General features: G+C 42.6%; 1 protein-coding gene across 2 annotated transcripts in view; it reads left to right on the top strand.

Annotated features, from left to right (window-relative positions):
* Nucleotides 1–24837, top strand: part of EMC10 (ER membrane protein complex subunit 10) — a 28016-nt gene that overhangs the window by 694 nt on the left and 2485 nt on the right. The window contains exons 2-7 of one of the 2 annotated variants that reach the window (XM_073602162.1): nt 2675–2741; nt 4401–4513; nt 5196–5294; nt 7736–7917; nt 8010–8103; nt 11401–11491. In XM_073602162.1, coding sequence (XP_073458263.1) covers nt 2675–2741; nt 4401–4513; nt 5196–5294; nt 7736–7917; nt 8010–8103; nt 11401–11490 — 645 coding nt within the window. In that variant the 3' untranslated portion in view covers nt 11491. The remainder of the gene's footprint in view (nt 1–2674; nt 2742–4400; nt 4514–5195; nt 5295–7735; nt 7918–8009; nt 8104–11400; nt 11492–24837) is intronic. The other variant, XM_073602161.1, reaches the window with a different exon arrangement.

Below are 24837 nucleotides of genomic sequence, written 5' to 3'. Positions count from 1 at the left end.
CTGGGCTTTATACTGGACCCGGTAGGTATATAGCGGTGTCTGGGCTTTATACTGGACCCGGGAGGTATATAGCGGTGTCTGGGCTCTATACTGTCCCCGGGAGGTATATAGCGGTGTCTGGGCTCTATACTGGACCCGGGAGGTATATAGCGGTGTCTGGGCTTTATACTGGACCCGGGAGGTATATAGCGGTGTCTGGGCTTTATACTGGACCCGGGAGGTATATAGCGGTGTCTGGGCTCTATACTGGACCCGGGAGGTATATAGCGGTGTCTGGGCTCTATACTGGACCCGGGAGGTATATAGCGGTGTCTGGGCTCTATACTGGACCCGGGAGGTATATAGCGGTGTCTGGGCTCTATACTGGACCCGGGAGGTATATAGCGGTGTCTGGGCTCTATACTGGACCCGGGAGGCATATAGCGGTGTCTGGGCTCTATACTGGACCCGGGAGGTATATAGCGGTGTCTGGGCTCTATACTGGACCCGGGAGGTATATAGCGGTGTCTGGGCTCTATACTGGACCCGGGAGGTATATAGCGGTGTCTGGGCTCTATACTGGACCCGGGAGGTATATAGCGGTGTCTGGGCTCTATACTGGACCCGGGAGGTATATAGCGGTGTCTGGGCTCTATACTGGACCCGGGAGGTATATAGCGGTGTCTGGGCTCTATACTGGACCCGGGAGGTATATAGCGGTGTCTGGGCTCTATACTGGACCCGGGAGGTATATAGCGGTGTCTGGGCTCTATACTGGACCCGCGAGGTATATAGCGGTGTCTGGGCTCTATACTGGACCCGCGAGGTATATAGCGGTGTCTGGGCTCTATACTGGACCCGCGAGGTATATAGCGGTGTCTGGGCTCTATACTGGACCCGCGAGGTATATAGCGGTGTCTGGGCTCTATACTGGACCCGGGAGGTATATAGCGGTGTCTGGGCTCTATACTGGACCCGGGAGGTATATAGCGGTGTCTGGGCTCTATACTGGACCCGGGAGGTATATAGCGGTGTCTGGGCTCTATACTGGACCCGGGAGGTATATAAATTGTATTGCCTCCAGTTCAATTTACAGGAACTGACAGGGACACTGCATTTCTTGCAGGATCAACAGATAGTTTTCTGCTTTTGCTTTTATATGCAATAGAAAACGGATGCAGACAGTTAATAAAGTGGATCTTCAGTCCGCCTTTGCCGTGCGTTCTGGTCCTGGCAAAGCTTGTTAGTGCATTTTAGGGATTGACCGATTATCGGTGCGGCCGACATTCACTCTTTTATGGTATCGGTCACAAAACTGATCGATATTGCTTCAAGGGGTTTTACCGGGGTGATGCATGCAGCCGCATGCATCACCCCAGTACTGTTCTTTACAGCGGACGGTCAGCTTTCTTGTAATCAAAACCAATGCGGCTGCTCGGCTGTTATTCCAAGCAGTGGGGGGGGGATGTTCCCCCTCCTTCCGCCGCTCGCCCGGGCTCTTCCGTCCCTCCGGGAGGCCTGAGCAACCCGCCGGCACGTCCGCCAGCTGGCCAAAGACCCAAACAAAGCCGATGCTTCCTTCGGGTCTTGGATCTAGTAACCCGGAAGCGATGTCATGACATCCCTTCCCGGATTACTGGCATCTTAAAGGCGCCAGTTTAAAAAAAAATAAAGTATTCATAAACGCAGATCTTGATGTTTTGAATACTTTTAGATGCAGAGTACCTGTCACTGCCTATTACTGTCACAAGAGATGTTTACATTCCTTGTGACAGCAATAAAAAGGGAAAAGGACAGTGTAAAAATGTTTGGGTTTTTTTTTTTGTTTTTTTTTTTTAAATGTGCAGCTTAGCGGCACATAATATCGGCCTGAGAGGTGGCCCAAATATCGGTGTCGTATCGGCACCGAAAAAACGATATTGGTCGATCCCTAGTACATTTGCGTACGCACTGCAGAAATGCGCACGTGCAAGGACAGGGAAAGTTTCCAGTATCCCTGTTAGTGGTCTTTGTGCAGCAGAACCCACAAATGTGCAGGTGCCAGTTACCCCAAGGGCATCAGTGGATGTGCTGCAGAGCTGTATTGGGATCCAAGCCCAGAGGTACATTTGTACTTGCACCAGGGGCACATCTGTACCCTCACCAGGGGCAGTGACAAACTCTGGCCTAGCCGAGTGCTCAAAGTGATTATAAAGGAACTTCTTTTTTGTTAATAAACATGTAACACTTACGTGCTGTGTGCAGTGGTTTTGCACAGAGCAGCCCCGATCCTCCTCTTCTAGGGTCCCCCACCGGCACTCTGTGCCATCATCCACATACAGAAATAGAAGGAATAATGTAAATTAAAGAGAAGCTCCAGTCACCCCACCCCCACAAAAAAATTAAGTCAGCAGCTACAAGCATGGTATGCTGTTCCTTCAGAGCACCTGGGCCTGTGGCTTTACAAGTAAATATCTTTTATACGGCGCACGTTTAGGAGATATTTACTGTACCTATAGGTAAGCCTTATTATAGGCTTAGCTATAGGTAAAAATCGTCCATGGAAGTTTACGCTCACTTCAAAAGGTTATGATGACTTTGACCATTATTGAAACCTAAAGTCTACATTCCAAAAATCCTGAATGCTCCTTCAATATCGGGGGTGTCAGTAGTTATGTGTTTTGTTGGGACTGATATCCAGTTTCATTCTTTCCAGATTGGAGAAGGAAGAGAATCTGAAAATTGTGGAACAAACATCGAATTGGAACATTCATTTGAACTTGGTAAGCAGGTGATCACGACTGTCTGGAATACTCTCTCAGCACTGATATCTCCAGATTGGGACTGGACATACCGCTGGAGCCAAGTTGCCCCCTGTGTGGTTGTTGATGGATAACATGTTCCTTATAGAAGAACGCTATTAAACAATGGCTGCATTTACAGTGGATGCAGAACATCACTGCTATGTGATTTCCAAAAAATAGTAACCTTTCTATGACAGAAGATTTAGGGGTGTGTGATGATGGAGCACTGGACCCCAGGGGGATGCACTTTGTTGACCCTGATTAGGGCCCATGCCCAAGACTACAAGAGGGCTGTACAGCATCAAGAGCCTTCGTAAAAACTTTCCCCGACCCCCAACTGTCGTGTAAAACCACCTACAGACAGCAATCAGAAGATGCTGCTTTACACGGTTATGCACTGGGGGTTGTGTAATGGATTTATAAAGAGTAGCAAAAAGATTAAAATACATTAAATTATTTTTGTGGCGGAAAAGCTGATCCGTGCTTCCTTGATAAACAAAAATTTGGCATTTGGTCATGTAGTCTGTACAGGAGGGGAGAATTGGAGATTATATTTGCTGTTAACAACATGACCAAATGTTTAAAGGAGAAGTATGGAAATCCAAATAACAAACATCTATACTCGCCTCCATGTAGCAGTATTGGTCTGATGTTGCAGTTGGCTCTAAGCCCAAAAACTGAACAATCACATGACCACTATTTGCTCAGTTCTCAGTTTTCCTAGAGCAGAGAGCAGTGACTGTTAGTCACCACTGGCTCAGAGGCTGAGCCAGCTGTCAATCGGGCATCCGGGTGGATCCCGACAATATGGTCAGGATCCTTCCAGAGGCTTTAGCCAGCTGTGAGCTGATTCTGGGTCACAACAGTGCAAAAGTAAGTGCACTCCTGTGACCCAGAAGAGAAGCTTTAGCCATACTTGCTTTTTTTTTTTTTTTTTTTTTTTTTTTTTTTTTTTTTTTTTTTTTTTTATGGTTTCAGTGACTAAAGCAACACTGGAGGGAACTGGAGTTGATTTTATATCCATTAAGTATTTTAGCCCTTTTATAACACTTGCCAGCACAAATATTATTATATGCTGCATACTGTCTATTGTATTACACTTGAGTATAGGTATTTAAGAGTTTGTCAGTTAAGACTATTGAAAGCCACTGATGGGTATGAAGTGCCGACACCAACAGGTACCTGCAGCAACTTTCAGTACCCTCTGCTTGTTCGAAATGCTGGGCCATTCTGGTTGGGCAAAGCTTCAACACTTCATCATAGTGCTTAACTTGTCCATACCCACTCACCTTTCAATCATTCCTGCTGGCTAGTGAGGCAGCCCATCATAATGCTGGGTCAGTAGCAAATGTGAAAAGGCATGGCATAGTTGCAAGTTCTGACTCGGAAATGTCAGCGTTTTGCCCAATTAAAACAGCCTGCCATTTGGGCAAAGCAGAGGGTACTAAAACCTCGTACAGGGACCCCTGGGTGCTCACATTTGTCACTTCAAGAAAACAAAATAACCAGTATGGAATCTTTTTGAAGCATATTCAGCTTTGATATTACCATATTGTCTTTTTGTGTTTTAATTACTCTTCTTATATGTGAGAGATCTGAAGAATAAAATTAATAACCCGGGTCTTTGTTTTGACATAGATGACAGTATCCACTTCAAAAAGAGAGGGTCACTGATCTTGAGCCCTTCCATAGACCAGAGTGTTTCTATTTTACAGAAGCAGCTGACTGAGGATGAGAGGAACAGATTAAGGGTAGGTGTTTACAATACAATGGGATGTATGTTTCAAAGTGCCTTTTAAAAAATGTTTGCGATAGTAACCAGTGTATTTCATTTTCATAAACTGCAAGAACTGAATAAGACTTATACTGTGGAAGCTGCACCCAAAAAGAGCCAGCACTAGTCCCTAGTATTGCTTATACATTCCCTGCAGCTTATCCTTTCCCCATTACTAACTTAAAATACATTGTTCTGCACTGTGTGGAACTGGCCATCTTGGTAGAGGATCAGGGCTTTGCTTCCTCATATCAGTGCTGCTCCCTGATGAAGTATGAAGAACATGATCAAGAAGCAGCAGCAGGAGGATTGTAGAAAGCACAGAGCAACAGAATAAAGCCGAGCAGGGATATACTGGCATTGTAGGGCCCTCGGGTACAGTTTCCTCTCTAGCTAAGAAAACAACAAGCAGCACAGTAGTTACCTCATCAAATCTCCTGAGACTAGCAGGCAGGAGGCAGCAGTACCTTAGATCTCACACTGCAGATGTACAGCTATTAGACTACAAAACAGCAGTGTCTAGGCACAGTCATATTTTAGGATACGTGCCACTATTTAGCTTTTAGCACACCTCAGAATAGAATAGTTTATTAAAATCCAGCAGGTCAGGTTTTTTGTGCTCACACACATGTAAGTAAACATTATACATCTATTCCCAGGATATTGCAAACCTGAATGGACTCTATAGGATACGGATCCCTTATAAGCTGGGACTTTCTGAAGAATCCACAGAATATGTTACATCATTTGTCCGGGCAGTAAGTTCTTGTTTTTGTATCTATGTCGAGTTTCAAAGAAATCTGTACTGAAGGATTAGATTCACTGATTTCAACAGTTTGGGGCAAGAATGTGAAACAAGTATGCAGATCATGGGTTTGGACTTTCTCATGTGCAGGCTTGTTCCAGTTCAGTGACATGAAAACAGAGACAGTTAGACCGATAATAATCTCAGATGGAAGTCAATTAAAGCCTCTGTATTTGATTTATAGGTTTTCTTTCAGTAGGCTTGGACAACCTTTGGATCAGTGATTCTTAAATTTATCTGCTCACCACTCTGAGTGCAAACCTCCTGGTCAAATACTTTACTTCTTTTCCGATCCAGTGATTTTCACTCTGCCGCCATGCACAGGCTTTTTAGCAAAAAAAAAAATCAGCCCCAGGTTGTCGTCTTAGTGCACATGAGTGCTCCAGACCCATACATTGTTATGAAAAAGCCATACTCCACTGGAGGTTGCCCTAAGCACGGCTTACTTATAGAAATTAATAGGGCTGTGATGCCCGTGTTGGATTCTCTTCTTTGTGTATATGAACATTTTAGCTAAAAAGGCTGTGCCGTGCGGGGAAGTACAGTAGATATCAGTGGAATGAGGAAAAAAAAACATTATTGACCAAGTGGCTTGTGCTCAGGGACATGGGGAGAATTGGGTGACAATTTTTCTTGGGTTTTCAAAACCTAACAAAATGAGTACCCATTTCGCCCATGCAGGGGCTAAGAAAAGAAACCTCCCACAGTGGAAAACATAGCAAGGTGCCCAAAAAAGCCACAATAATTTAAAGTACAAACAGATGAATAGGAAGACCAAGTAGGATAATAAAGATTTATTGATGCCAGTGAGTAGGCTTCTTGTCCTTAGTGCAACCCAAATCGAAGGAAAAATAAAAAAACGGGGTTAGTGACTCCAAGAGTAAGAGAGAGAAAGTAAAGAGGGGGAGGGAAGGGGAAAAGAGGGGTGGGGGTAACATGGACTAGGGACCGCCCCATGCTTCAGTCATGGGTGACCAATGCTAGCCAGATGTAACGAGGGAAAAGAGTACTCAATCCAAGGTTCCCAAATTTTGAGGCATTTGGAATGGTAGTCCTTCAAAATGATAGACATCTGTTTTGTTAATCATTAGGGTCATCATATGGTCTTTCTCTCCCTGGAACGAAACCGTCTGTTTTTTTCCAGGCCTGGGCAATGGTTCTTTTTGCCAACAGAAATAAGTATGATGCCAATTTCTGTTGGTGGGCTTATAGGCCCAGAATATGAGCGTGTAGTAAGGCTAATTTAGCATCCTTTCAGATTGTCAAATAGAACAAAGTGCACAGCGCTGGGATCAAAAGCCTATTGGTTGTGGACATGCCCACCAGATATGTCGGATATCCCTGAGATGGCAACAACTCTTAAAACAACGGTCAGTGTAACTGGGGTTGGCATGGGTGATCCAGGCAGGTACCCAGTACCTCCACAGGAGAACTTTTATAAGTGGCTTCAAGAGCGGCGGTATTAAAGGAATGCTTTGCTACAGAAGACCAGGTCATGCTCCTGCCTGCCGGGTCAGTGGTAATCCTCAAGTCTCACTCCCACTGAGCCATGTCATGCACTTTATTTTCAAATTGGTTTCTTTTAGGTATCCACAAATAACAAAATCAAAGAATGTTTTAAGCACCCAGAATTGTGAAATTGAGATATAAAAGGCTTAAGCAAAATGTGAACCATGTGTTATTTTTTTCTTTGTTTTTTTTCTTTGTTTTTTTTCTTTTTCTGTTAAAGCGTAGTTCCACCCTAAAGTGGAACTTCCGCTCATCGGATTCCTCCCCCCTCCGGTGCCACAATTGGCACCTTTTCAGGGGGGAGGGGGGGTACAGATACCTGTATAATACAAAAATATAACACCGTTCCCACAACACAACGGGGACCAGTGTAGACACGCAGCGGGGAACCGGGCAGTGAAGCCGCAACGCTTCACTTCCTGATTCCCTGACCGAGGATGGCGGTGGGGGCATCCGAGAGACAAGCGATCGTTCGGCTTCAGCTGCCGACATCGCTGGACCCTGGGACAAGTAAGTGTCCATTTATTAAAAGTCAGCAGCTGCAGTATTTGTAGCTGCTGGCTTTTAATATTTTTTGTTTAAGGTGGAGCTCCTCTTTAACTTGAATTTACACTTTGAAGTGGCCCTGTGTTTTAGCCATGCCAGTCAAAACTGTTTACATTTTAATGCCATTCCCTGCAACAGCTTACACTCGCCAAAGAAAATACCCGTCTTGTACTTTTACACAGGCCTCTATACCCTTGTACTCTGTGGAGTGGTGAGAGGAGAAGGGAAGACAGGTATACGCTGCTGTAGAAACTTGCTTTTGGCCTGCATATGCAAAGCACAAGGTCACTTTACCAGCATGTCATGGTGTTTTTTTTTTTTTTTTTCATTTCATTGCAGTGCTCCATGGTTGAATCTCATCTCTCAGATCAAATCACTGTTCACACAGATATTTCTGGGAATATTGTAGGCGTTTCCATAGTCACCTTTCCAGGGTCCTGCAATGGTGCAGAAGTGGAGGATGTGGATCTGGAGCAGTTTAATACCACTGTCTATATCCATCAGCCTGTTCCAGCAGCAGTGTGAGTTCCCATCTCAAATTGGTCTGTTGTGTTTTATTTTTCTGTAACTTTATTTGCTCTGTTAGATAACTTTTATTTATTTATTTTTTCAGACCTGAAACTGCAGCTTTCATAGAGCGCATGGAGATGGAACAAGCCCAGAAAGCAAAAAATCCACAAGAACAGAAATCTTTTTTTGCTAAATATGTAAGTGTTTTTGTTCTTCATAAATATACATCATGTACAGTACTAGACCACGATGCCTGGAAAAGGGCAGGTATGATGCAAAAAGCCCTGAGATCCACAGCAACCAATTACAGTTTATCTGTTATTCTTTTGGCTATAGCAAACCAAAATCTAATTGACTGATTTGCACAATTTGCACTCTTTTTATACAAACTAAAATATGCTTGTTTGATTGGTCTGCATTTGATTTCATGGGATAAGCACATAAGGGCTCACAAAACTATGATCCGGAGAAAGTGAGTGCTTTGCTCATGTTGTATATGGTTTCACATTTGAGCTGTTAATTCCCCAGTGAGTGAGTAAAACAAAAAAAAAACTGATCAGTAATTGCATATCATCAGAAATTACAGTTCAAGTCTTTTTTTCAGACACAAAAATTGTATAAAGACTGTAGGGAATGAATAGTGGAGGTGTTGTCCTTGGCTGCCATTTGAAAGAATGTTTTCAGGCGACAAGTAAAACTATCGCTGAGCTGGTAATTTTTTCAGCTAACATTGCAGTTGCACTAAAGACTGAAATATCACTTTTTTTTTTTTTCTCAAATTACTCAGAACCCCCAAACTTTCTATGTTTTTTAGCAGAGAACCTAGGGAATAAAATGGGGGTCGTTGTAACTTTTTATGTCGTATGGTATTTGTGCAGCGATTTTTCAAACGCGTTTTTTTTGTTTTGTTTTTTTTTTTTTTTTTAAACGTTACATGAATTAAACAAAAAAAAAAAACGAAACTGTAAAGCTAGCCCAATTTTTCTGTATAATGTGAAAGAGATTATGTTACGCCTAGTAAATAGATACCTAACGTGTCACCATTTAAAATTGCGCACTCGTGGAATGGCGCCTAACTTCGGTACTTAAAAATCTCCATAGGCGATGCTTTAAAAAATTTTTATTGGTTACCTGTTTAGAGTTACAGAGGAGGTCTTGGGCTAGAATTGTTACTCCCACATAACGTTTGGCAATACCTCACATGTGTGGTTTGAACGCCATTTACATATGTGGGCGTGAAGTACGTATGTGTTTGCTTCTGCGAGCACACGGCGCTTTAAAAAACGTTTTCTTTTTATTATTTTATTAGAATTTTTTTTTTTTTTTTTTGGATCACTTTTATTCCTATTTCAAGGAATGTAAACATCCCTTGTAATAGGAATAGTGTGTGACAGGTCCTCTTTATTGAGAGATGGGGGTCTGTAAGACGACGTCATGTCATAACGTGGATTCCGGGGAGGGGGCGTTCCCCGCCGCCACCTGTGTAAGAACGATCAAGCGGCTGAACTGCCGCTTTGTTTGTTTTTATGGTGCAGGGAATCGCCAGCCAAAAAAGATGATCGCTGGATGATATCTGTAGCTGCAGGCTTAATTCAGATATCCCCACTCAAAGTCCAGGACGTCATATCACGTACCTTGGGCGGGGCATGTTTTTTTTATTTTTTTTTAAACATAACAAACATGTTATACTTCCTGTGTGCAGTTAGTTTTGCACAGAGCAGCCTGGATCCTCCTCTTCTCGGGTCCTTCTTTGCTGCTCCTGGCCTTTCCCTTCTGTCGAGGGCTCCCACAGCAAGGAGCTTGCTATGGAGGCACCTGAGCAGAGTCACAGCTCCAGGTGTCCATTCACACATGGAGCCCCAACCCGACCCCGCCCCTTCTCTCCCCTGACTGGTCAACTGACTTTGACAGCCACGGGAGCCAATGGCGCCGCTGCTGTGTTTAAGCCAATTGGGAGGAGAGTCATGGACATCGCTGGAGAGAGATAAGGTTTAGGTAAGTAATTAGGGGGTTGCTGGGGAGGCTGCTACACACAGAAGGTTTTTTGTCTTAATGCATAGAATGCATCAAGATATAAAAACCTTCTGCCTTTACAACTCCTTTTAAAAAGCTCCTGACATTTGAAATTGGTAGATCTGCTTTTTCATGCATGTAGCCCCTTTAAACTTTCTGACACATTTCTGCATATAAGAGATTAGAGGCCTATAGTGGGTGGGTGCATTTAGGAATACCTATCTTTCATTACAGCAAAATGCATTTCCAGATCAGCAGATTACCAACAAAAGGTAGTGTGGAGCACTACAGCAATGCTTGAATGTAAATATGAAGTATAGAGCATGTAGGCTGTACTAGTGCTGGACTCTTTATAAAGACTTCTAGTTGCCTGGCTGTCATTAACTTCACTTTGAAACACTGACCTGGAACATGCATGAAGATTATACGCATACTTGTTCCAGGTTTGTAGAGGTCAGCAGGCTGCCTAAATGCTCTCTCAGAACAGATTCCCATTCCTTTTAATTTTTTCCTGGAGTTTTACATTTAAAGCAGAGCAAAGGTCTGCAAATATCCACTAAGCCCCCCCCCCCCCCCCTTCAATATCTGACATCTCCCTCGGCTCCTTGGATTTTTACAGGTGCTGTGTCTCCATCCATCTTGATTGTCTGGCACTCCTGCACATGCACACAGGCGTTTTATTCCTGAACCAATGGGTGTTGAGAATGTACACTGATCTATAAACGTGCAGCTCAGTGTACATAACCTTTTCTGTAATAAAAAGCCTGCCTGCATGCAATTTGTGTCTTTTTACAGCTTAGTTCTGCTCTAAGATCGTTTTTCAACCTACGCTAGAAAAATGGCAGTTGGAGCTTGTTTACACCACAATCCTCGCATTCAGTATACAGTGCTCCATAAGCGTTGACATACGTTTTGTAATGTTTGCGGTTTTTGGTGCGTGTTTTCCATATTTGTTTTTTTTTTTGCAATCACATGTATTTGCAGTACATTTATTTGCGCTCCAGTGCGAAAAAAGGACCATACTTTAAACGCACATGAAGCACTGCAATTGTGTAAACTAGTCTTGTTGAAATACATGAATTGTTCTTGCATATGCGTTCTTACTGTGTTTTAAAAACCTGTTTGACAGCATATAGTATAAACAAGCCCTGAGAATCTTTTGGCAACTACGGATAAATCAGACACTCCTCTTCCCCTGTTTTTATACATCATTTCCAATGGTTATGCACATATGGTTGGCAGTCTCTTACTGGCACACATTTCTTGTGTAATAAGCCATTCAGTTCCACAGCACAAAGCTAAGTATTCCCTGAGCTATCTGTATTGTATTAAGCCCTTTGATGCAATACAACATTTATATCCTTGTGCCAGCCAATTGCTCTCTTTAGATGCTTTAGTGTACAAGATCTATGCTTTAGCCTCCATATGTCATGTGTCTCGGGTTATTAGTGATGTCTGTTTTTATCTCTTCATCCTCACAGTGGCATATAATTCTAGGAGGGGCAATGTTGCTAATGTTAACCAATTCAGTGAAACCTCCGGGAGCCGGCACAGCAGGCCTAAGGAATTGAAGTAATTTACTTGACATAAACTCTACTTCTTCTCTAACGCTACTCTCTCTACTTGCACTTTATTTTCTCTGAGCTCTGAGACTAAACAAATACAAATGATGACTAAACATTAACAAGGGCCAACATTAAGTAATTAAGCATATGTCTCCAGCTTCTGTGGGCAGGACAGTTTATGTGCTTTTCCTCAGATGTATGATGTCATAGCAGGGAGCCTTTTTTGCACTTGCTGCATCAACACTGGGACAAAAAGATAGGTCATGCTGGGAAATTGTAGGGATTTTGTAGCATCATGAGTTCAGCACTTTTTTTTTAGGTTGATTTCTTCCCAGGCTTTGGCCTATGATTGATAGGGCTGACAACCTTGAACAAAAACTGAAGCCGACTGTCATTGTTCTGGGTCCTTCAGCATAAGGCAGAATTTGATATTTAAGGTAACATGTGGTTGCTGCCTTGTTAAGGTTCATAGGCCATACATCGTCAAGGAAGAAGCGTATTTCTGCATCCGTGAGTCACGGACCGAGTACAGCTGTGGCCAGCAGCCTGTTCAAATCAGTGACAGGCTGACGGATGCCACGGGTGTACTTCTGTAACTGTTAATCCAATTTGTTTACACTCAAACAGCAATGCAATATTGGTCCTTAAGGCAGACTGTTTGCAACAAGGGCAGGCTATCTGCCCCTATAAGTATGTAATCACTTGCCTTCCTACGACTACGGCTTCTGTCATGTAAAGGTTACTGGTCACCGCTGTATGAAAGCACCTGTGACACTCTGGGTGCAGAAATACTTGCTTTCTTAGGCCCTTTTCACACGTGGCAGATCTGATGGACGGACTCCGCTAGCTCAGCGGGGTATTGCTCCGTTGACCCCCACTGAGCAGGCGGGTGACAGGACCATCTCTGCTCACTGTGCAGGGATGGACCTGTCAGAGCCCCGCTGTTCTCTATGGGGAGATCGAATGAAAATGGACAGCCTGTCTGTTTGTTTTCATCTGATCCGCTGGATTGATGGCGATCATATCGCCATCCATCTGTTTTGAGCAGATCTTGTCGGTTCGGATGGCAGCCGGGTGTCAGCGGACACTTCTCCAATGAATGATGTCCACCTGCCCATAGAAGTCAATGGGTGGCCTGCTCAGATCTGCCTGAAAAACGGACTGGCAGATCCGAGCGCACCCATCGTGTGAAAGGGGCCTTAATGGTGTGCAGCCCTCTGCGGCCATGGGCATGAGCCCTTAAAGTGATACTAGACACATACTTTATTTGTATTGTCCCTTCTATTTCTGTATGTGGATGATGGTACTGTAATTATTAAAAAAATAAAATAAAATAATTAAGTACCTTTATACAGCTGTCACAAGACCCAGCTCTTTCTAAGTCTGTCTGCAGAGTAACATAAAGCAGGAGGAGCTTCTAGTCCTCTGCTGCTGGCCACATGTTCAACATAAAAAGATAAAAAAAACAGCCCTACTTTACAGGGTAAAAATGAAAATTCAGTACCAAACTGTTTTAAATTGTCATACAAATATAGATTTGAAATTAAATCTTTATTTTTTTTGGAAGTAACATTGTTTGGGTGGATTTCTGCCAGTCACAGGCTGTCATGCCCCTTCTGGCCTGTGTCTTAGAATAAAAGGGAGGTTAAGCCTCCATCAATCTAAATGTAATATCCCACCCCCATTGTGTTAGGCAGGTTAGTGGACAAGTAGGAGGGAGGGGGTGGGCTGTCATTTAAAACTGTGTATAAGCCCACATGTGTAACTCTATAGTCGCATGGGCTGCTCAGATGTGAGGAAATGCTCAGCATAGAAATTTACTGACAACTGAGCATGTGCAGAGTTGCCACCACTGCTCTGCAAAATCCCTAGCTAAATTGGGGACATGAACAGAAGTAGAGAACAGCAGGATCAACCAAGTTTTTTGCAGAATATGGAAAATGAATCTCATAGTGACTGAGTTAATATGAACAGTATATAATACAGCATTTATATATATTTTTTATTTATTTTTTTTTATTTTTTTTTTTTTTTATGATGTGGATTTAGTAATACTTTAAGCAAACCACATGGGAGAAATACGGAGCCTACTTTTGCTGACCTCTATATCTTAGAGTACTGGTTGCCTTGCTGTCCTACTGATCAAATGGCTTTTATTCTTTCCAAGTCATTGACCTGGAACTAGCATGCAGATCAGCGTTCCTGTTGAAATTACTACAGGTTTGTTGCTGGTCAGTAACTCAGAAAGCTTTATGAGCCAGGCAACTAGCATGCACACACAATGACGTTTAACCACTTCAGCCCTGGAAGATTTGGCTGCTGAATGACCAGGCCATTTTTTGTGATTCGGCACTGCGTCGCTTTAACTGACAATTGCGTGGTCGTGCGGCGCTGCACCCAAAAAAAAAAATAGAGCTTTCTTTTGGTGGTATCTGATCATCTCTGCGCAAAACACAATATTCTGTACTTTTTGCTATAATAAATATCCCCTTTTGCTTTTAAAGAGAAATAAAAAATTTCTCAGTTTAGGCCTGTATTCTTCTACATATTTTTGGTAATAAAAATCGCAATAAACGTAAATTGATTGGTTTGCGCAAAAGTTATAGTGTCTACAAAATAGAGGGTAGATTTATAGCATTTTTATTATTCCTTTTTCTTTTTTTTACTAGTATTGGCGGCTATCTGTGATTTTTGTATCGGGACTGCGACATTATGGCGGACACATCAGACACTTTTGACACATTTTTGGGACCATTGGCATTTATACAGCGATCAGTGCTATAAAAATGCACTGATTACTTTAAAAATGTCACTGGCAGGGAAGGGGTTAACACTAGGGCGCGATCAAGGGGGTTAATTGTGTTTCTAACTGTGGGAGGAGGGGACTGACCTAGAGGGCTGAAAACGGACATCAAACAGTGAATGGAGATAAACCGGACTCCTGCTGTGAGCTGCTGCGATCTCTAGTGTGAACCCAGCCTTAAAGTACAACTGGAATCATGAAGTTCTGCCACAGAAAAAAAATAATTGGAGATAGAGGCTTATTATAAGCACATCCTTTTTATAGTTTGCCTCTTCATGCACTGTTCTATATTTCCATACCCCGGCAAAATTCCCTCTTTTCTGGGAGCTGATCACTACATGAACATCACTGATTTCCTGGCCATGCATAATCTGTTTGCAGATTATATTGCCTCCAATCTCAGAGAGCCTTAGGGAGCTTAGGAGTGCAAGAGTTATGGGACTGTTAATGAAAGTGAAGTGAATTGAATAGCATTGTGAACACCATATAGAAGCATCTTCCTTTCGAGAATGGGAGCTGCAGGGTGGATGAACAATACATAGGGAGCTCCAACTGTGCAGCACAAAGAGAGCACGGGCGCACAGATACCCTGACAGGTCTGCAGGAGACCTGCATGGCACCAGCGATCTGCTGATCACTGGCGCAAGGCTTTAGAAGCTCCAGAAACAAAAAATAATTAATGCACATTTTTTCTTACCTGCAAAAAAATGTGCATTTATTATTATTTTTTTTTTTTTTTTTGTTTAAAAGGTGAACTTATCCTTTTAAGTATCAAATACATAAGCATTTTGGAAAGGCCAGTACAGCTGTTTTACACTGTCACAGTTGGAAACGTGTTGAGATGACAGTGAAGAGGATGCAGCTAAGGTATGTACTGAAGTCATATGATTTAAAGCAGTGGTCATCAACCCTGTCCTCAGGGCCCACTAACAGGCCAGGTTTTATGTATTACCTTGGGGAAATGCAGACTAGAATACTGCAATCACTGAGCAGCAAATTATATCACCTGTGATGTATTTCAGTTATCTTGCATTTCGGCCTGTAAGCGTTTTTGACGCGTTTTTGTTTTTTTGTTTTTTTTTTTGACTGTATACAGTCTGAAAAAAATAAATAAATAAAACGCCTCACAAACACTGTAAAAACGCTGCAAAAATGCTGTACTTGCGTTTTTGATGCTGGTCCATTGAATTCTATTACATGCAAAACACTGCATTTTGCAAGAAAAAAGTCCCTGACCCTTTCCAAAAACACAGAGGTACAAAAATGCATTGATGTGAACATGTTCCATAGGAACCCATGTTAAAAAATTCCCGTGCATTTCTGCAAAATGCATCAAAAAACGCACTAGTGTGAATGGAGCCTTAGTGGGTCCTGAGGACAGGGTTGAGTATGCATATCAAACAAATGATATGATCGTGTGACCAGCACACTGGTCTTTCCAGTGAATGGCTGTGTGTAAAGGGCAGGGGGGGGGGTAGCAGAAGTCTGATCATTGAAGGAGGACAGGCCGAGTTCCCAGAACAGCTGGAAAACTGACCATGCTGTGCTTTCAATGCCTAGTGTGGTTAATTTTTAATAGGGAAGTAGATGGATTGGCAGGAACACGCACCAGGAAATTCACATAAAGGAAGCAATACAAAGAGAGCAGGCAACTTTTTCATACAAGTACATGGTATAGCAGGCACATGTCAGGAATATCAAATGTTGTGTTGACGTATTCTTCAAGAACATGGCTCCCCGTTAAGACACTGCAGTTCAAGCTGTTTGGGTTTTAGTTTCAGGTGTGCTGTAAATTTAGCTTGCCATTAGATGGCGATGTAAAGCTGCTAATCAGTAGTACACAAGCAGCACAGCCTGTCATGTTGATCTTTTGTGATTTATTTAATGTCGTAAATTCCAGCTCTTGTAGCACTGTGGAAAAATCAAAGTTCAGTTTCTTTAGTAACAGATTGAAAGAGGAACATAGGAAGAACAAGAAGGATCACCAGGAGCTTTACAGTAAAAAAAATAAAATAAAAATGATTCAGGCTAGATTTACACACATTAAAGCGCTGTACTTAAAGTTCATATAAAACGACATGTTTAGCGAAGACTTATCCAGTCCACAGAGTAGGATAGATGGTTTTTGCCTGCAAAAAGGAACAGAGGATGAGGTCAGCAGAGGCAACAGTGTTGTCACTCTGTTTTAAATAAGTGGAAAAATATTGGATATTCTGGTTGGATCAGTAGATAATGAAACGATCTTACAGGAGACTCAAAAAAAGACTGCTGTGTTAATGCTAGTGAGAGATGGCATCATACATGTCATTATTTATTTAAGCCTTTACTCAAACTTTTAATTTCGTTTTTTTTTTTTTTTTTTTGTTTTTTTTTAGGCCCCTTTTACACTTAAACTTTTTGTAGTTTGTAACTCAAACGCCCAACAAGCCAAATCCAATGCTTTACTATTGCTTTTTGAGCGTTCAGGCACCTGTAGCGCAAGGCCTGACACTCAGAAAGGTAAATAAGCTACTCTTGAAGCAGACTGGAGTGTTTTTGGACCCTTTTGGGGGAGATTTACTAAAACTGGTGCAGCTGTGCATAGAAACCAATCAGCTTCCAGGTTTTATGGTCAAAGCCTAATTGAACAAGCTGAAGTTGGAAGCTGTTTTAGTAAATCTCCCCCATTGACTTCAATGTGAGCATGCAAGAACACTATTTTTGCAGGCACTCCCAAAATTAATCTGTTGATCAAAATGCGTAATTATTTCCCAAAGTAGCTTCTGTATGGCATTTCATGCTTAAAAAAAACAAAACCCTCAATCGCCTACCGACATTACGCTTAAAAATTAATGGGGGCTAAAAGTCCACTAAGGGAAACGTCACTCTTGGGTAAGAGTAGAACTCTTGGCGGCTACAGTTAGTGCCGGTTCACACTATGCGGTGCGGGAGCCACATACGAATTTTGAACAGGAATCGCACCGCATTCCCGTTCAAATCACATGTGATTCTATAGCAGTGCAATATGAGCCATTATTCTGTATGGCTCAAATTGCACTGAATCTGCACCAAAATCGTGCAGGACCCTTTTTGTTTGGCTGCACCAGAATCGGATTGCTTGGGTGTTCACACCCATGCGATCCAATTCTGCAAATCGCATTGCATTTTGCAAAGCGATTTTGGGGCGGTGTTAACTTAACATACACACCCGCAGCGATTCGCGTGAACAGGGTGTGATTTGGATGAGGGGCAGCATCTACGCCTAATTTGCTGCGAATTTGCAGCGCACAAGTGTGAACCGGCACTCGCTGTGTGATCAATTTATAATGGGAGGAGGTTCTGGCATCTGTAGAAATATTTATTTTATAGCCAATTTTCAATTAACCCTTAGTTGGCCCAGCCCATGGCTTTATATTTTGACAAAGATCTGTCAAAGTTGTGTGATGGTAACTGATAGGTGTCTAATCTACACCCAATTCTGCTAAAGTCAGAGATGTCTTGGACAAAGACATTGCCTCATTTACAAAACCTCTCTAAGTTTATTACTAAACTGCACCTTTTCAGATGGCTAATAAAGGAGCTGTCACTAATTAATTATTTTGGAAGAATTCCAGAAACCTTGTGTATTTTACTCCACGGGAAACAATCCACTCTGCTTGTATCTGCTACAAATAAACATTTGTCAATTTATTTTATGTGCCAGTAGACAGAGGGACTGAGAATATACACATAAATAGATGAGATATGACACATTGATTGTATATGGTGAAGGATAAGTGCTTCATAAAACAAAGCGTATTTATCATTTTTTTGCTCCCTGATCTGACTTAACTCTCCCCCCTCTGTTTCTGTTCCTACCTGATGCCTAAAATGCGTTTTTGGTTTTTTTATGTTTATTAAAAGTCAGCAGCTACAAAAAGTATAGCTGCTGACTCTTAATAAATACGCACACTCACCTGTCCCAGGATCCAACGATGTCACCCGAAGCATCACTTCTTTCCGTCACTTCAATTGTGGGCACTGTGCCTCTTGAATGGTCATGTGGTCTTCTGGTACCTGTGACTGGTCCCAGAAGACTGCATGGAGGGAGTTGGGAGAGAACTCCTGCTCGCCTCGCCTTGGCAATCCAAGCACAAGTGAAAGCGGGTACCTGTCATAACCTGCCCATTCCTACTCGCCTGCATTACACACCAAACTGAGCATGTGCAGAGTGCCCCCATAGCTCAGTAGTATCAAGAGATGGATTGGGGACTGTGGAAGGGGGAGGATCAGAGAAGACAGGATCAAACAGCCTTTTTACACAATGCTCAACTGCACATACAGATTTTAATAAAATAGGTGCACTTTAAAACAAAGTGCATTTTCCTTTTTTGCCACTTCCCCTAAACTAACCCACCCTCCCTCTCCAGAGATGCACACTTAAAGTAAGTTTTTCACCCTGTTTGAAAAAAATTAATAAAAATCAGCAGCTGCAAATCCTGTAGTTGCTGACTTTTAATAAAAGGACACTTTCCTGTCCAGGGATCCAGCGCTGTCCTCGACCGGGCTAGATTTTTGTAAGTCTTCAGGTCCTTAGTGACGGTATGTTTACTGTGGGAAGCTGGCTGTGAAGCCTTGTAGGCTTCACAACTGGCTTCCGACTGCGCATGCGCAATCCGTGCTCCACTTTGTGAATGGTCCTGTAGCCTTCTGGGAGCTCCGACGTGTCCCAGAAGGTTGCAGGCTGGGGGAGGGATGAACTTCTGGTGGAATTGCCTAGGCCAATGATGGCAAACCTTGGCACCCCAGACATACATACATTTCCCATGATGCTCAACTACACTGCAGAGTGCATGAGCATTATGGGAAATGTAGTTCCAAAACATCTGGGGTGCCAAGGTTCGCCATCACTGGCCTAGGCGATCCGACCAGAAGTTGGGAGTGGGTACCTATCAAAACAAGCTACTCCCCTCCCCAAATTTAGAACAGGGATATGCAATTAGTGGACCTCCAGCTGTTGCAGAACTACAAGTCCCACGAGGCATAGCAAGACTGACAACCACAAGCATGACACCCAGAGGCATGATGGGACTTGTAGTTTTGCAACAGCTGGAGGTCCGGTAATTGCATATCCCTGCTCTGGGGGGGGGGGGGGCATAAAGCAGACGGTGAAGTTCCACGTTAAATTGATATAAAAGTCATGGTTTATTTACGTCTTGCGGTGCAAGTCTTCACTGCCCTGTCCCAGCCTGTAAATTAGTGGCCCATATACTTTTATAAGGATGTCCCCAAAGAGTTCTAGAGATGGTCCAATAGTAGTCTCTGGGTCTGTAATGCACAGGCGCGGCCAGGACGTTGAAGACTTTCAGCACTGGGTGTAAACTAACATTGGATCCATGGCCATTGGTTTGAGGATATTATGCATCAGAAGAGGGGAGGGTGGGTGTTTTAGGTTAGATCAGGTGAAGCGGGCAAAAAGGATAAGTGCACTTTATTTCAAACTGCAATTATCATTTAAAGCTAAAGTCACTAAAAAAAAAAACGGGTACAGTCATCGGGGTGGGATAGAGACAGAAACTAATAACCAAAAATATATATTTATTTTTTTCATTTTAGATACATTGAGGAAGGGTTTACAATGTATGACAGTTTTTATTTCTGGCTTTTGTGATGTTTCCGTTCACTTCTGTCTCTGACATTTGTACAAGGAATGGAGGGCATGGTCTTCATCCAGAAAGGAAAGCGCAGATGTTAATAAAACATTGCCAGAAATGTTAACCCTTTCCTCACTTAAAATTACATCCATATTTTGTGTTTGTGTCCCCCTGTCTGAAAAAGAGAAAATCAATAATTCTACTATCCTAGCATGGATGGAGGGATCTTCATTGACTGCATCTGATAGGATGTAGTCACTGTTTGGCCAGTAGTTTTCCACCTGGCACAGGTTTAGTATTATTAATAATATATATTATAATTTTTTTTTTTTTTTTAAACCTTTTGTCGATTTAGGTAATGTTAACAGGGCCAACCACAGCTTGAATTTCAGTTAATTCAGCAGGAATCAGTTGATGAAAGATGTATATACAGCATATAGGATCCTGACAAGAGTAAGATCCTACCATGTGACTTAACATGAATAAGTGAGCAAAGTGACAAATATGAAAAATTCCAATGGTAAAACGATCAGCATATATTACAAGTGCATGTGAAAAACAGGAAAAGATCTGAAAAAAAGTCCAAACGGGGATATTCTATCTGTAGGTAGATATAAAGCACCCATCCAAGAGAAACGTGAAGAAAAAAACGCCAGTAGATGATCCACCGTGAAGTGAGTATATATATTCTGCTTACCGGACGGCGATGACTGCTATTACGGCAGTCTCGCCCAGCGTAGGGATTAGGGTCTCCCAAAACCGAGGGTGCAATACAGGACCAGCAGCTTTACCAGTCAGTCTAAATGATGGGTTCCCTTATCTTTACAATGTTGGCCTTTTAGTCCCTTTGCAGTTTGATTGTGGTACCACAATCAAACTGCAAAGGGACTAAACAATGTGGTACCACAATCAAACTGCAAAGGGACTAAAAGGCCAACATTGTAAAGATAAGGGAACCCATCATTTAGACTGACTGTTAAAGCTGCTGGTCCTGTATTGCACCCTCGGTTTTGGGAGACCCTAATCCCTACGCTGGGCGAGACTGCCGTAATAGCAGTCATCGCCGTCCGGTAAGCAGAATATATATACTCACTTCACGGTGGATCATCTACTGGCGTTTTTTCTTCACGTTTCTATTGGATGGGTGCTTTATATCTACCTACGGATAGAATATCCCTTTTTGGACTTTTTTTCAGATCTTTTCCTTTTTTCCACATGCACTTGTAATATATGCTGATCGTTTTACCATTGGAATTTTTCATATTTGTCACTTTGCTCACTTATTCATGTTTAGTCACATGGTAGGATCTTACTCTTGTCAGGATCCTATATGCTGTATATACATTTAGCGCTGCACTTTTCTGTTTATTATATGCTTTGGAGTCAGATACTGGCCTTTTAGAGTGCTGGCAGCTTTTGATTTCCTTTTGTCATTTTTTGGTTTTTGAGCGCAGCTTTTACCCTTCTGGGTTTTTTTATATATAGTTGATGAAAGATGTCAGTGGCTGGCAGGGAACTTCTTCACCCCATGTCACTGGAGTGGAGGGGTGTATAGTTCTGCTTTAAGATGCTGGGCTGTAAATAACACATTCAGGGTTGCAATTGCTGCCCTCTAAAAGCAGAGCTCCACCCAAAAGGGGAAAGCTCCGCTTGTTTGCACCCTCCACTGCCACATTTGGCACTTATTTGGGGGGTGGGGGGGAGCTGGTACCTGGCTTTGACAGGTACCCACTCTAACTTCTGGCTTAGATTGCCACGGGGTTCCAAGAGCAAGTTCGGCCCCTCCTCCTTTCCCACGCAGCCTTCTGGGACACGCATGTCCCAGAAGACTGGAGGACCATTCACAAGGCGCAGTAGGAAACTTTCTGTGAAGCTGGAAGGCTTCGCTGACCGTTTCCCTTACAATGTTGGCGTCTGCACCAGAAGCCGATTTAAAGAATCAGCTCAGGTGCCGACATCACTGGATCCCTGGACAGGTAAGTGTCCTTATATTAAAAGTCAGCAGCTACAGTAATTGTTGCTGCTAACTTTTAATTTTTTTTTTTGGGGAGGTTGGAGCTCCTCTTTAAATACGTTTAGTTCTGCCCCCTAAACTGACCCTTTTGGCTTCAGTGCTTTATGATGCACTGACCAAGAAGTGATCAGAAAAAAGTCCTCATTTGTATACTTGCTACAGGTCAGCAACTCAAAATTTTCAAGCCAGAGGGTCAAGCATATCAACCAGGCAACTCGGGAGAGATCAGGAATGGCGACCTTTTTATTTAATACATTCATTTTTATTAAATATTTTAGGATCCAGCCAAATCAAAAAAATCCAAATGTTATCCAGCTTGTTTTGAGAGAGTTTTGGGTTAAGAGTTACAAAGTCATTACCAGAATCTCAGATCTCAGAGGTTTCTACCTTTCTACGGTTTAATGATCCGGTTTCTTGCTTTATAAGACCAGAGAGACTCAATCTCAATGCTTCGACATGCCTGTTTCTTTAGCTCCAAGTTGAGTCTGCATAGGTGTGGGCATGTACTTGGCTTCAGACCATAATGTGCCTAGTTTTCTCTTTCTTGCTTCTCTTTCACATTTTGGTGATGGGCTCTTTCCACCTTTTTTCATCCTTTTCTTTGCACTGTGGTAGTTGAGTAGAAAATAACCAGTGATGGTCTTGTTGATTCACATTCAGAGAGGGCACAGATTTGGCCTTCAGAGTATCTGAAGTTTTACCCTAGTGGAAAGACCATGTTAATAGTGTCATTAAAAAAAAAAAAAAAAGGTTTTCTGTGTTAAGGATGTTTCATGTAAACCTGTCTTCCAAATTCTGTTGTGTTTTTTTGTTTCTTTTTTTTTTGTTTTTTTTCTTGAAAACATTGCAAGTTGGTGCATTCTTTTTCTCCTCTTTGGTGGTAAGCTGTCTCTGTATTACCAAACTACAATATTAAAACAGACTTGAGACAAATTGGAAACAATAGGTCAAAAATGGTTTAGTTCTTAAAATGTAGGCTGGGAGGGTTGTTCATGAACTAATCTCTTCAACCCAAAACACAGAGAATTTTTGGAGCATGCCTGCCCTACCATTAAGTGGAAGAAAAGTATAACTATATCTCCTCTTTATTTATTACAGGCACTTATGTAGCACCAGACTACTAAAGGTGCAGTGCTAATTAATAGATGAAAAAGGCACAATCTCATTAATTCCCGGGGGGGGGTGTAATGTGTGGAAACACCAAGAAAAAATTCACTCATTGCCTTCATAAAGACCCCAAAAGGTGGTGAATGTTGTCAAAACAAGCTGGAAAGTGTCCACCATCACCACATAGCCGCTTGCTAGATAGCCATGACCACTACAAAGAGAAGTCAAAAGTGCAGTAAACATCAATATTCGGGGCCAAATCACAGTTAGAATGGATATTCCACTCCAGTTCACTTCCTCGAATGGCCTAATCAAATCGCCACCAGAAAAGTAAATGGATCTGCAAAGACAGATCACAAAGGAAGCAAAAACCTCTTATAGTGTAGTATGTTCTAATACCAATTCTAATTATTAAAAGTAATGCACTTGCATATATGAGAAGAAAAACAACATGTCGATATCCTGTAAATCCTATGTTTCCAACCAACAAAATGGCCACCGTCTGTTCTGGTATGTGATGTCCATCCAACGCATTTTGTCATAAGACATCAGGAACTTGTATAGCGCTGACCATTTATGCAGCGCTTTTTATATGTATATATTTTACATTTACATTAGTCCCTGCCCTCAGGGAGCTTACAATCTAAGGTCCCTAACTCACATTCATATACTAGGGCCAATTTAGACAGGAACCAATTAACCCACCAGCATGTCTTTGGAGTGTGGGAGGAAACCAGAGTACCACACAGGCACAGAGAAAGCATGCAAACTCCAGGCAGGTAGTGCTGTGGTTGGGTTTCCAACTACCCTAGTGCTAACCACTTACCCACTGTAGCCTTAAAAATGTTTATATATATATAAAATCTGTAATATAAGGAGAAAGAGAGTGTACCGCTTCCCTAATGTGATATTGTTTATTTCATTAAAATCATTGAGTAAAAACAAAAAGTTGCACTCACAAGTGGAGATAGATGATCACAATTACACCTATATGCCTGCCTGCCTCTCCCAGCCTGTAGGGGTGACTGAGCTCCAGGACCCGATGAGTGGTGATGGATGTTTGTATGATTCTTGCTGCAGCATCAGTCACAGCCGTGATGGGGAGTAGTGACAGGTGAATCGTCCCCTCGGACGGGTGGTTGCTATGACAACATGTTTTGGAGGCGCCTCCGAAACGTTGTCGTAGCAACCGCCTGTCCGAGGATGCACAGCTCCTCGTGCTGTCCACTGGGATGCTGCAGCAAGGATCATACAAACATCCATCACTGCTCTTTGGATCCTGGAGCTCAGTCACCCCTGCAGGCCGGGAGAACAGGCATACATGTTGGTGTAATCGCGATTATCTATCTCCGCTTGTGAGTGCAACTTTTTGTTTTAACTGAATAAACGATATTACACTAGGGCAGCTGTGCGCTCTCTTTCTCCATATATGTGTACCAGCTCTTCTGGGAAGGCTGTCCACAAGGTTTAGGAGTGTCTATGGGAATGCGCTTCTGACGTCCAGAAGTGCATTTGTGAGGTCAGGCACTGATGTTGAACAAACAAGCCTGGCTCGCCTTCTCCACTCTAATTCATCCCAAAGGTTTTATCTGGATGAGGTCAGGACTCTGTGCAGGCCAGCCAAGTTCCTCCACTCCAAACTCGCTCATCCACATAATATATTGGCAAAAGTATCGGGCTACCCCTCCAAATTATTTGGCGGAGCAGGGATTATGGTGTGGGGTTGTTTTTCAGGGTTTGTTCCAGTGCAGGAACTCTTAAGGCGTCAGCATGCCAAGACATTTTGGACAATTTCATGCTCGGAACTTTGTGGGAAC

The sequence above is a fragment of the Aquarana catesbeiana genome, linkage group LG10, assembly GCF_042186555.1.
Source record: "Aquarana catesbeiana isolate 2022-GZ linkage group LG10, ASM4218655v1, whole genome shotgun sequence".
Lineage (NCBI taxonomy): Eukaryota > Metazoa > Chordata > Amphibia > Anura > Ranidae > Aquarana > Aquarana catesbeiana.
Note: the sequence above shows the minus strand (reverse complement) of the source record. Positions and strands in the feature narration are given on the sequence as shown.